This window comes from Daphnia carinata, chromosome 6 (genome assembly GCF_022539665.2).
Source record: "Daphnia carinata strain CSIRO-1 chromosome 6, CSIRO_AGI_Dcar_HiC_V3, whole genome shotgun sequence".
Classification (NCBI taxonomy): domain Eukaryota; kingdom Metazoa; phylum Arthropoda; class Branchiopoda; order Diplostraca; family Daphniidae; genus Daphnia; species Daphnia carinata.
In genome coordinates, this window is record NC_081336.1 from 84710 (window position 1) to 98120 (window position 13411).

At 38.1% G+C, this 13411-nt stretch overlaps 2 protein-coding genes across 2 annotated transcripts in view; both read right to left on the reverse strand.

Moving 5' to 3' along the window:
• LOC130689400 (lactosylceramide 1,3-N-acetyl-beta-D-glucosaminyltransferase-like) overlaps positions 1-12189 on the reverse strand; it is an 83999-nt gene extending 71810 nt beyond the window's left edge. The window contains exon 1 of the mRNA XM_059495851.1: positions 12180-12189. The gene's annotated coding sequence lies outside the window, so the exon portion shown is untranslated. The remainder of the gene's footprint in view (positions 1-12179) is intronic.
• LOC130690795 (rab5 GDP/GTP exchange factor-like) lies at positions 544-3697 on the reverse strand. The gene is made up of 9 exons (XM_057513671.2): positions 3602-3697; positions 3330-3542; positions 2846-3270; positions 2559-2786; positions 2178-2505; positions 2035-2092; positions 1824-1955; positions 1650-1760; positions 544-1575 (listed from the first exon to the last, which is right to left on the reverse strand). Exons 2-9 carry the CDS (start codon positions 3539-3541, stop codon positions 1081-1083), a joined length of 1989 nt encoding a protein of 662 aa, XP_057369654.1. The 5' UTR covers position 3542; positions 3602-3697; the 3' UTR covers positions 544-1080.
• Positions 12190-13411: the final 1222 nt, after the last annotated feature.

The following is a 13411-nucleotide window of genomic DNA, read 5'->3' on the forward strand; positions in this document are numbered from 1 at the left end:
TTTTTTCCCATAAAATGCTTGGCTCACAAAACTCGAAATAAAATAATTTGTTCAAGCAAAAGTTGTGCTTCGTTCAATAATACTTACGAGTAAAATCCAAACATGTCTTATGGAAAAGTTGATTCCACGCCGAATATATTTGCAGACCTCACTGTGGATTGGTGTCTGGAGGAAAAGCCAATTGGCTCTCGATGAAACGAAGCGATGGCGTTACAATATTAAATGTCATTAATCTCCAACTATATTAAGACGAATGTTTCAAATGCAAAATTTCAATGAACAGAGAGATCCTACATCACCAAACAACCACTATGAAGTGCTCAAAATCGTAGAACCTTGAAAAACCACCCTGCGAATCCGTCCAAAGCAAAGGATGTGAAGCTCGTTTGCCAGTTGTTCACCTAAAATAAAACTGAGACATAAACTTGTTAACTATGAATTCTGTACCTGGGAAAAATATGTTTGCAAAAAATAAGATTAATATTCAAACTAAATAATTCTTCACACAATAAAAACAAAAAAAGTGATAGATTTTAATTCTCAAACGCATAACGTTCTATTGGATCACTCTCGCGATGTTTATCATGTCCTTGAAACATTTCTTCTGCACGAATGAACAAACATTGCCAAGAACCCGGAATTTTTTGTTAACAAAAATTCAGACAGTTTCACTGTCATCTTTTTAGCTTTGAACTGGAACACTCAACGATTTTCATTACACGTTCGTTATAATTCCCTACAAGAAAGAAGGGAATTGGCGAAACAGTTGGCGAAGCACTCGGGCAGGATACAGCAGCAGTAAGATAGCAATAAAAAGAAAAGACTAGAACAAGAACGAGAAGAGGGAAATGAAACAGATGTGAAGCTGTCCGGCAATCATCGTTTCACTTTATGCTGACCAAAAGATTACGAAAAAGCACAACACTCCAATCGTTAGGTTACTTAAATACGAAGAGTTAAACTCGCAAATAGGAATCGCGATTGAATTCCTTGTCCCTTTAACTGTTTTCAATTCCAAAAAACAAAAAAAAAACTACCGAAAGCAAAAACAAAGGAAGCGTTAGCGATCCTTTCGAGTGGTTAGTTGGTGGGTGGAGGTTGTTGGCCAGTGGGGGAAATGTTGTCGCAGGGAATACACGGAATGATACGGCCTTGAACAGTCAGCGAAAGGGAATTGAAAGGGTCATCGTCGGCATTCTCCAGATTGTTTGGCTCTCCAGAGGACGAGCAATTTATCGACAATTCATTAAGAGCAAACAGATCGAGTTCCTGGAGTGATCCGTCCTGAAGACTGTCGGCCACTCGGGCATGCTTATGTGATGGCGGCTGCCCCCCGGGAGCAACCACGGCGGCACTGGCCGGGACGAGATGTTCTAAATTGGGTGATATCGATTCCACCAACGGAGGAAGAGGCGATTCTGAATTGATTTTATGAGGGAGTAATGGGGGAGGCAACAACTTGAGGGTATCGCTCTCTTCGGGCTGCACCTCATCGGGTTTGACCGGGGCTCGTTTGCCCCGAATCTGGACGGGAAAGCTTTGCAAACATTCGCCCACTTCCTTGCTCATACATTCCTGTGTCAAAAATGTGTAATAAACAACAGTGATAACAAGAACGAACGATAAAACGCAAGAGCTTAAAATCTTACGTTGAAGGATTCCATATCATTTTTAAGCTCAAGTATTTGCTGTTGTAGATTTATCTGCTTGTGTCGGAGCTCCGACAGTGTCGACATGTTTTGGTACATGAGTCGCAACCCCTGAGAATGAAACATGTTTCCAGGCAATCGATTAACAAAAATTTGATGAAATTTCTTCAATACCTCAGACACCATAACACCGGCTTGAAGTGACGCAAAAGGGATGGACTTGCCACTCATGTAACGATCAAATTCATCGCTTGACAGACCCAGTGAATCGCTCGTCAGGTTTTCTAAAAAGGACACTGCGCAACACTGCCGGGGAAACCGCCCAATAAAAGGGGGCAAATCGTTATACACTAATTAACGTGAATTATAATGGAAAATAAAATACCAAATTGGTAAAGTAGTATCCACCTTCGCCCTGAAGCAATCGACCAGGGGCGGCAAATCTACATGGTAATAGGTTGGCGTAAAAAAAAAAAAAAAAAAAAACTTTTTTTTTGAAAAAAGAATGAGTCTTCTTATCGCGTGTACCTTGTGATGAAATTGAGATTGGAATGGATGCGTGGTGGATTTGCACGCAAGACAACGTAAATGAGTGCCGGTAGGAAATCGTCGGCACTCACCGGTTGTGAGCTGTGAACGGTTGATGAAGGTGGCTCCTCTTTATCATTCACGTCATTCTCCTTTAGTTCTCCAGTTTGGCCTTGGTCGCTATTATTACACTCTTCAGTGCGTGTTTTTGATTGATGAGCATTTGAACTGTTGGACAACCCAAGCATTTCAAAGACCAACTTGCTGCAATTTATAATAGAAGCTAGTTTGTCCTGAGGTGCTCTTTGGCCGTCCATTTCAATGAGATCTAAAAATAACTCGTTTAGAATTCAGACGTTTGTTTAATTGGATAAAACGTACGCGTGATGGCCTTTTCGAGAATGTCACGCACTTTCGAATCGAGCTCGTTAATTCGGCAGTCAAGAAGCGGAGCCGATATCCAATTCAAACTGCGGATACGCTTCTGAACGGCCAAATCACGCTCTTCGTCATCGCAGTTTGGGGGGCAAAAGAGTTTTTTGTACAACAATCGCGTCAAATAGCGCTCGCTATGATCCAATAGAGATTCCATGGAGCTGCTGGTCATATCTGTTTCAGAAACGTCATTATTATTCGAAAATTGAATAAAATAAAGGCCAAATACATACCCAAGAAGCCTGAATGATTTTTCAGCTTGTCATCAAACACCTGATAGATGTTATGAACCCTATCAGACAAATCCAAGGGAGTGAGAACACCAGAGGATACCAACCGATCCAGTTTCTCTGCTTGCACTCTCAAAAAACTGTAGGCATGATGGGCAGCATTTTGCGGAAGTGTTTGGAGGAATTGATCCAAGTCTACAATTGCCGTGTGGGATTCTGGACTCAAGGCTCTTCTGTCTCGAGACTTTGGGCTCCCCACACCTTTTGTGGGTGTCTTACGGAAGAGGGATTTTACAGCTGTCGTCCTCACTTCCTGATTGTGTCGTTTCTTTTCTTCAAACCTGGAAAAGCCATGACGAGGGAGCGTAGAAGAGTTCTGCTCGGGTTTGTTGAAAAAAGTGCTGGCATCGCTCATTGACCTTTCAACTCTAGAAATAATAATTTTTTCATTAATTTACTGGTGAATGACGGGTGGTATCCCACGTACTTCCTGCTTATCGAACCAGATGGTGAAGCGGCAAAGGCATCTTGATGTTGCTGTCTCTGTAGGAAATATTCCTTATAGCATTTTGAACAGTATCCTTGCCACGCGATATTTCCAAAAAACCCACAACCTGTCTTGCACATTAAATCAGACTGAGGAATGTGAAGTTTAGGGCCATGTCCCGAACGAGACGAACGACTGCCTCCCGACTCCATTCTACAAAAGAATTAGACAATGACATTATTATCTAAGACATTTATTTTAGAATCACGTACTTTGTTGCCTAATAGAAAGCGACGAAAAATTATGCAAGCATGAGAGTGTGTTGACGTTTTAACAATACAAAGGAAGAAATAAATGAAGGAAAAAAAAAAGAAGGGGAAAATCCTTGTGGTACCGTTTAATTTGATGCCTCTACTCACCCGTAATATGTAGTTATGCGTGTGCGGGTTTCATTGCCCTTTTTTTTTTTTTTCCTTTTTTTGTTGGTCCCTTGCCGGTTATTCCAACTAGCTCGTTAACCGGCCAAATCTCGGAAGTTTATTATTCATAAACACGGCCCAAGAAAACAAAAAAGCAGGAAGGGAAAAAAAGAGAATCTGGAAGCTGTTCAAAATAAGCCACGCGTCACATGACCGAATTATGGCGTCGTCTTTCTACAAAAATCCATTCCAATTAGTCTGTCAAAAATGTTACCGTCTCAGCAAGTCTACTAGTGCGTATATATAACGATCCTTGAAATCACAAAACGTTGAATAAATACACAGTACACGAGCGGCAAATTGTTTGCACTAATTTATGCCCACAGAACACGAATCGAGACAATGATTTTATCTTAATGTATACAGAAAGCTCCTAATAATATTGTGAAACAATTCGGACACAGCCATATGGCGGCATAATGTAGATAACGAGAAAGAAAAAACCTATCGTCTAGTCTCGTAGGAATGAATTTATGAAAACAGGTTTCTGACGTCACGTCAGCATCACATGTTTTTATTCCTAGCCAACAGATTCTACTCGTTTAGACACTATCCCAACGATGGGGGGGGGGGGGGGGGACAAAAAGTAAAAAGATTCTTTCGTATTATTTTACACGTGCAACGGTTGGCATTCCCGAGCATGCAGTTCTCTGGATGTCTATGACGTGCATCGAATTGTTTGGCTATTTCTTTGTCTCGCTGCTGTGGCATACGTCTGAAGAAAGAAAAAAAGAGTTTCCTCAATTTGGTTCTGCATTTTTCTCGAGTCTTAGTTAAGTAGTTGTTGTGTTTGATGGTTTCCAGGTTTCCAATTTTCTCGAATGTCGGGTGTATTTTTAAAACAGTTTTTCTGCGTTTTTTTGGTGTGTGCTGCGTTGCCTCATCTTCACCCCCAGTGGCACGAATGAATCAATTATTATAAATCAGAACTGGTATTTCTCGTTTTGCCTGTTTGACTCGACAAGAAAACACAAGAAGACGTGAAGGGTAGGCAAGACTTTTCTTGTTGAGGATATGCCAAGCCGTCCGGATGCCATTCCCGCTGTCAACTGCCACATCTCAAATGCCCTCCCTTATGTGTGTGTGTGTGCGCCGTACATGTTGCCCTCTATGAGTGGCTCTATACCTCCAGACATGATTTGCTTCCTCATTAATCCGTCAGGAATCCCCTTCTCTCTCTCTCTCTCTCTCTCCTTTCTCGAAATAGAAAAATGAAATGACAACAAGCAAAACGAAAACGAAAGGAAATCATCGTAAAGTGGATGAAGAATGCTTATGGCTTATGTACTCGTATCTCCAAAATGCTTTCGTGGCAACGTCACGTTGATGACAATGCCACGAAAATGCAGACGAAAACCAGATAGGTGGTGAATGGATTTCAATTTTCAGATCAACAATTTTTTGATGCAATAAAGAGCTTCTCATACGTATTTAAAAGAAAAAAAAACAGACTTTAAATGCAAAAAGGAAATGGGGTGGGGCTGCATCGAAACGTTTATGATCGAACCCTTCAACTTTCTGTTTCACTATTCACGAACGTAAAAATACGAAAAAGTCTTTTGGATGGTTTCTTTTCGTCGTGGCCAATCGTCCGGCAAACGTGAATTGATGGTTTTTCCTTTTTCAAAATAAAAGGGAGGCCTCTGCAAAATAACCTCCAGCCACATCACCATATCAACGCAGACCATAAAAAAAACTTCCCTTTTTTTTTTTCCTTGAAAAAAAAAAAGATGGGGGAGGGAAACCGATCATTTGCATGGCGGATGATCACCGATTGAAAACGACAGCCATCATCATCCATAATAGTAACTATACTATTCTTCACAGTATTACGACATCACTTTTATGTATCTTTTAGAATAAAAGATCAAGTTTTGTTCCCACCAGTTTTCCGTATAAATTTCCGATTCAACAACAACAACAACAAAAGTACGACAAAAGAAAAAAAACATTTCGATAAGAATAAATCAAGACGAGAAGTTATGCGTGTACTTTTTTTGTGTCGATCGACACGACTGCATCGATATTTACATAGACATTAGAATATTATCGATCACAAAGTGCAACTCAGAAATCAATAGAATACAAGAAGATGGTCATTACAATCCTCTTTTGCCTCGTGTATACGTACCGATTCGATTACGAAGAAGAAAAATTCACGAGGACAGTGGACGACGGAAACGATCGGCAACGGCAGCCAAAATGGCTGTCGTCCAAAAGGCACAACACTCACACACACAGCAAAAAAAAAAAAATAAAAGAAGATCTTTGAAAGACGACATGATTGTCGCCGATTGTTTTTCTCTGTGCCTTCTGCACTTCGATTGTCTTTTGTTTATTGCGTCATAGCGTCGACAGCGCACTCTAGGATCGCATTGGTTGATTAGAAAGGCATGTTACATTTGATGGCCATCACATGAAATCGATCTATATATTTTCTTTTTTGAAAGACTCTTTCTCACCGTATTTTATACGCACACATATCGACGTGATGGTTTATCAGATCGGCGAGGGTGTTGGAACGATGACGGAGCAAACACTCCCCCCCCCCCCCCTCCCTACACTTAGACTTCCTCGGTACACGAGTAGCGGCTGCGGAAGAATTATGAGCTAGGATGTGGATCCGACATGTTATGATCTTTTTTTTTTCTTTTTCCTATCGGCTTTTTATTGAAAAAAAAAAAAAAAAAAAAAAAAGAGGGCAGGGGTTGGCAACCACCCACCCCCTCTAATGTTGAAAAACTTTCGACGCCATCATCCTTCACGTACAGAAGCAGTCCAAAAAGGATCCGGATGGATCGTTTTTTTTTTTTCTATTATTATCATACAAAAATGATTTTTGACCCTCCGCTGTTAAAGTTAAGTATAAATAGAATATCGGTAGAGAAGCAGACACGTTGGCTCCTGTTTTATTGTTGAAATGCGATTCGTTTTTTAATGGGCCTATTTATCTACGGGCCCGCTTACAATGTGTGTGCACTGACCGACGTTTAAACTTCTCCAAGTTTCTTTTTTTTAACTGTTCAAAGTCAATTGGTGAAAGATGATTTATATACTAACAGCCAACGTTCTATTTAGGGTTTTCTTTTTTTTTTATTGACGTGCGAAGCGTCAAGTCCAGTTTAACATTTTTGCCAAAATTCGTAAGCGAAGGCGCACGCATAAAAATGACGAAATCTCGCTACAAGAAAAATAATCTAAATGAACACGATGATGGATGGAGCGGAACAAAAAAAAAAGAGAAGCGCATCTATTGTTTTCGCTTTCTGACTTGATGCACTAAATGTATCGTCATTGTCGGATCGAAACCTAAACAAAAATAGAAAAAAAAAAAAAAAAAAGAAATGTCGATGCATTTTTAAACATTTTCTAGTCGACACATTTCCTTTTCGTTCGGGGAAAAAAAAGGGAGGGAGGGATTTTCTCTTAAATTATCCCGTCCTGTCTTCTGCCGTTTTTAAACAAAAAAGAAAAGAAAAACATAATATTTTTTTATTTTGTTGTTTTTCCTGACAGCGTTTGTTTCTGCCGGTTGCGGTTCGGTTCGTTGATGGCATGTTCCCGTCTGGGGGTGCGCGCTCTCGGGTGTTTTATAAATAAATATCACGCACATGCACCAAGGATGATATGCCGTTTGCCCTCCCTCTTGTTATTCCACCTTGCAACACAAGTGGAACGCATTCTTCTTCTTTTTTTTAAAGACAATTTTTTTTTTTTTTTTTCATTTTTTCTTTTAGCACCACCACCGTCGGGCCAGCGTAAGCATTCCGGGTAGCGTTCGTTCTACGAGACGCCCGGAATGCTTCCAGTTTTTTTTTTTTCAGAGGAAAAATAACAACTGCTACTTCAATGTGTCAAGAAATGAAAAAAGAAAAACGTTTATCAGTCATTTGTTTTTTTGTTTTTTTTTTTCTATTTTTGCTTCTAGTGGAGTCTCTTGTTTTCTTTAAAAAAAATCGTTTCAGTTCGATGTAAATCAACGAAATGAATCGATTTTTATTTGTGAAACAAAAACCGGAATTGATGGATGTTGGCAGGAGTTTCCCTTTTCCCCACCGATCACGATGTTATTCTTTCCGCACAAACGGAAAAAAAAACAAACAAAAAAACAAACGCTACTCGTCTACTATTTTCGACATCCATCCGGAAGAATGGCTTCTCGCTTCCTTTTGGACATGCCTTCGAACAATAAAAAATAGATAGATATACTTTTGCCTTTTTGGGTTGTTGCGGATGTGCAGCAAACATCTTTTCGCCTCATTTGTTTTCATTAGCGGAAGAGACTGACAATCCCCCTCCCCTCCTCCGCTTGCTGGTGTAAAAATCACGTGATCAATGGCCAAACACACAACAACAGAGATACATACATCTTTCGATGTTTTTTTTTTTTTTTCTGATGATCAATGACCGTCAATCCGGTGACACATCGCTACGTAACGTCTCCCCCCCTTTTTTCTTCTGATTTCATTCCATTCGGTGCATCCATCTATTTTTCGAAAGTATACAAGATGCATTAGTGAGTTAAGGGGGGGGGGGGGCTATTGACTCGTTAACGTTCCTCAATTTCTGTTGATTTGCATATCGTATATAGACGAATGAAAGTGGTTTACAAGACCTAATTTCATTAAAGATGACGAAATTTAAAAAACAAAATGTGTGGCCTGGAATTGAATCAAACTATGGGGGGGGGGATCGCCTTTACATTGTGAGCGCATCATAAAAAAAAAAGAGGTTTCGATTAAGACTATTTCCCCGACGACAGCAAAATGGGAGGATCCCCCCCATCCTTCTGATCTAACTGAATTCATCACAGCTGCGGATATCTCCCCCTCCCTCTCTATTTTTTTTTTTTTTCTTCACGTGAACACAATAGGCCAGAGGCATTCAATCCCAGTCCAACAAGAGTCGATGAATGACATTAGCCAATAGCTTCCCTTCATTACGGGTTTAGAACCAGCAGCCATGAACTTTAACTTAAGCAGAACCCCCCGTCCTCCAAAGAAGAAAAAGGGGGAGGGAGGGTGGTAGGCAGGTTGAGCGATTGGCACCTCGCCCAGGATGGAAGGAGGAGGGCATTACATGCCATCGATAAATCGGATGCAGCCCCAGCAAAGAGTCAAAGAATCCAAAGCAAAAAATAAAGGAGGGAGATGGAGAGGGAGGGTTTGTATGAAGTGTATACATCTATTTCTATAGAAAGAAAAGAATGGCGCTGACATCAGCATAGAACCGATAGAAAGTCTTTATGGATCCATTCCACTTTTTCTTTTTTTTTTTTTTTCCAGGAGCAGGTTCAACTCCTCCCTTTTTTGGATGACTCCACCAAGAAAGAGGGACATCTTCCTGGACGTCATCCAACCTGATTTTTTTATTTTTCATTATTATCTTTTTCGTTTGCCTCCTCTTTTTTTTTTTTTTGTTCGATGACGTTGGTTCATCACTCAAATAGGGGCTTCATCCTTAAGTAAAGACTTCAACTTTGAACGCAGAATGTTCTGTGTTGGAGGTGGGCGGCATCGAGTGCGGAACGATCGATCAAAAGGAGAAGAAGAAGAAGATGCGAAAAGTGAATAGAAATGAACGCAATGGAATACAACTACATCAGAGTATCCACATGAAAAAATTGTAGATATAAAAGGAGAGGAGGAGAGAACGAGATAAAAGTTGTGTGTTGCTTCTCTTTCGTACGCTCCAGTGATCCGGAAGTTGGCCAGATATGGTAACTTCTTTTCTGTTACAACATCATAAAAAAATAATAATAAATAAATAAATAAGAGAACATTCATCGATGGATATCTTGTGTTAGCGTTTCTCTCTTATAGAATTGTAGATCATTGGATTTCATTTTGACTTACCTCTACGTTTGAATGGCGTTCAGTTTTTTCTCATACGTCGGATGCAGCTCCATTCTCCCGCATGCAAAATAAAAGAAACCAAGATGATTTGTGATTTCAATTTGAATGTCGATTGAATTAGCCGTAATTGTTTTGCGGTCTGGACCAGCTTACGTTTGACAATGGATGGTCGTAGAAAGGGGTCCATTCGGTGATGAATCCGGCTGGAAATCTGTCCCGTTTCCGTGGCTTTTTTTTTTTTTTTTTTTTTCACGCAGCCCACAAAGGCAAACAAAGTTGCCTCTCGTCACACACACACACACACACACACACACATAGGATGGTCATAAATAAATCGACGTCAAACATCCGGAACTTGGCTCTGTCATCCCAACTGTCACATTTAAAAAAAAAAAAACAAACAAACAAATTGTTTTTGTTTTGTTTTTAAAGAAAAAAAAAAAAGATATCTAAATTTACCTTTTCTTTCCGATGAAGATATTCTCCTTGATTTAATTAAATTTAAAAAAAAATTAACGCTCTATTTCACCGGTAACGGTTTGATTTAGTGTGATGAAGAACGGTAACGAGGTGGACGATAAACTTGGCCCAAGTAAAAAGACGAGTGTGCAAAACGAAGGTGCTTATTGCTGTCAATTTTATTGCCCATTCATTTTCAACAAACGGCATCAAGGATAGGAGGAGAAAAAAAAAAACAAGTGAAAAACAGAATTTTTTTTTTTGACCACAAAACAGAGAGAGAAAAAAAAAAAAAAATGTAGAGATAAAAATCGGGAAAAAAAATTGCTTTTTTTTTTGTCAAATTCAAATTTGTCTTTTTTTTTTTTTTGGCAACCGAAAGAAAAAAAAATTTAATTGGGGGGGGATGAAGGAGGAGGAATAAATGAATAAAAAAAAACACCCAAAAAACAAAAAAAAAAACCCAACACGATCGTTTCCGTGTTTTGTAACAAATGTGAAAACACACACACGCACGCGCGCACGAACGAAGAAAATAGCAAACACACACGGGGGGCGCACACACAACAAACATTTTGTCAAACGAAAAAAAAAAAACAAATTTGTTTTTCAGAAGGGGAGTGGGAACAATCCTGAGGTTTTACAAAAGGGAGGAATAGGATCCAAAGGGATTGAATTCAAAAAAACAATTCGCGATTCGATTTCAGGAGATTGTTGTGTTTGTTGTTATGTCAGTCGAGTCGGTGGCGGTGGTGGTCGTATTATATTCGGCGGGGGCAAGAATGCAAATGAGCCTTGCCCTTCCCAATCGGGCCGCTTTTGAAAGATCGGCCATGGGAGAGGAGCTTTTGACGCATTTAAAATTAATTTAATTTAAAAAAAAAAATGGTTTCTGAGGTGGCAAAACAAAACGCGCAATTGATCAACAATTTTCAGGAGGAAAAAAAAAGATTTTTGTTTTGTTTTGAAATGGTCATTAAATCGAATGAATTATTGCCACGTAAAAGAAGAACAAATTTAAAAAAAAAAAAAAAAAGGGAAAAACATGTGGAGGAGGAATAGCTACCGGCCGCAAATTTCCAACTACAATTTTTTTTTTTTACGTTCAAACATTTTTTGTTATTGAAACACGACACAGAAAACACTCTCCCAACTTGATGATGGAAAAAAAAAAAAAAAAAAGTCAAAAACAAAATTTTCAAAGGAAAAAGGAAAACACAATTTGGCAAATTGAAAATGTCATTAGAATAAGAAGGGGGGGGTCTTTCTGTTTCAATTGAATGATTTGTTTTTCATTCTTTCGTGTTATGCTCATTTTTCGTCATCATCGGGATTGCTCTTTTATTTGTATTTTTTTTTTTTTAAATTTTTCATTTGACTTGATGCGGCCACACTAAACGCAAAGGTTTCACCTAACGAAGGATCAAGAGAGAAGAGGAATAGGATCAGAAATATAACAATTTTTCTTTCATGTTCTTGTCATTGTTTTTCTCTTTTGTTTTTAAAAAGAATTGAATAATTGAAGATGACATAAACGCACACGTGTTCTTCTGGTGACGAGATCGAAGAGCGAAAAACAATTAAAAAATCAAAATATTTGAAAATAATTTGTTTTTTTTCTTTTTGGCGGCGCGAGAAAATTTGAAATTTAAAAACAAAAAACGACGTTGTCCAATTTTGGTTTTTCTTTCTTGACGAATAAAAAAAAAAAAAAAAAAAAAAAGGCGGTGTTTTTTTTAAAAAAAAAAAAAAAAGACGCTCAACTTTCAAATTTCGAGGGAGGGGTTCTATTTCCTTTTTTTTTTTAAACTACCGACAACAATCAGGAGGAGAGAAAAAAAGGAGCTTTTTTGATATCGGCGCCTCAAACGTTTTCTCTGATTTCACACACGAAGAAGATCTCAATTTTTCGTTCTAAAATCTATTTTAAACAGTGTTTTCTCTTTTAAGTTACTACCTTCAAAAGAAAAAAAAAAACGTTCGATTTTTGTAAAATGGGGTTTTCCTTTGTTTTGCATAGTTTATTGAAGAGAAGAGTTCATTTTGCCTAACTGAACGAACTCGTTCTAATTAAAATTAAAGTCATTTCTTTTTTGCGAGATGATTTTCTTTTAAATCACTTCCTCTTGTCGTATGGCGTCAAGTCATTTGAAATCTTTTCAACATTTTCATGTTTCTTTTTTTTTTTTTTTTGTTTTTTTTTTTCGATTTTTTTTTTCTGTTTTTTTTTTTTTGGTTTGTTCAGGCTGCAAAAAATGAAATGCGTGAAAAAATTTTTGTTTTTTTTTTTCGGGAGGAAACGACAACACACGAGGATGGGGTAAAAAAAAAACAAACAAAAAGAAAACACGAAAATATAAAAATGGGTTTCGTTAAAAATTCTCTGTTTTCTGCTCTACGTCGAGACTACCAACAACATCCTATTCGTTTTTGTTTTATTTTTGATGTCTCTCTCATTTATCCGCAAAATTTTGAAATGAAAACGTTTCTCTGCTTTTACATCTACGGGTTATCCATTTTTTTTTTTTTTTTTTCCTTTTAGGATTTCGTTCGAAGAAAAATCGATCAAATCGAATTTGCAACATTTCCGTCTGTCCCTTTTTTTTCTTTGTGTCCATTCCCAGGGTGGAAAACGCACGAGAAACAAAATGAACGGACTGCGCGTAAACGAATCGAAAGAAGAAGAAAAAAGAAATGGGAGAAATAAAAAAAAAAAAAATGAAAATGAAACCTCGTAGTTAGCTACTATTACTGCTTTTACTCAACTCTAGCTAGTTTTTACTAGCTGCTAGTTTTTGACCTTTGTGACACACCTGAAAAAAAAAAACCGTTTTTTTTTTTTCCCATTTTTGCTTCGTTTTTTTTCCATATCGTCTTCTTCCTTTTTTTAGTGGAGTTTGCCGCCGAAGAAAATTCAAAAAAAAAAAAAAAAAAAAGGAAAACAAAAAATTTTGGGGGGAAATTTCGGCAGAGTCGATTGGCACTACGAAAAACATCCGTCTACTATTCAATAGATTTAAAATTTTTAAAAGAGCAGGTGGATTTCGATTATGTCGTCAGTTTCATCCCCTCCATTAAAAAAAAAAAAATTGAAATTTAATTCATTATTTAGCTGCCATTCGTTTTCAATGTTTCCCCACATTTTGTTTTTTTTTTGGTTGTTGCTCACGCCACGGTAAAAAAAAAAAAAAAAATCCTATCGGGTTCAGAATCGTTTTCGCTTTTCAAAGTGTTTCGAATCAAAAGGCCAAGTGAAGAAATTGAAAACATCTCATTGAGGAGATAAAAA

Bases quoted from the DNA above. Each gene is read 5' to 3' on its own strand.
- LOC130690795 (XM_057513671.2), bottom strand. From the start codon at position 3,541: ATGGAGTCGGGAGGCAGTCGTTCGTCTCGTTCGGGACATGGCCCTAAA. The intron at 3,271-3,329 runs GTACGTGGGATA...TATTATTTCTAG, and splicing joins TCTGGTTCGATAAGCAGGAA to AGTTGAAAGGTCAATGAGCG. The intron at 2,787-2,845 runs GTATGTATTTGG...TTTCTGAAACAG, and splicing joins AAATCATTCAGGCTTCTTGG to ATATGACCAGCAGCTCCATG.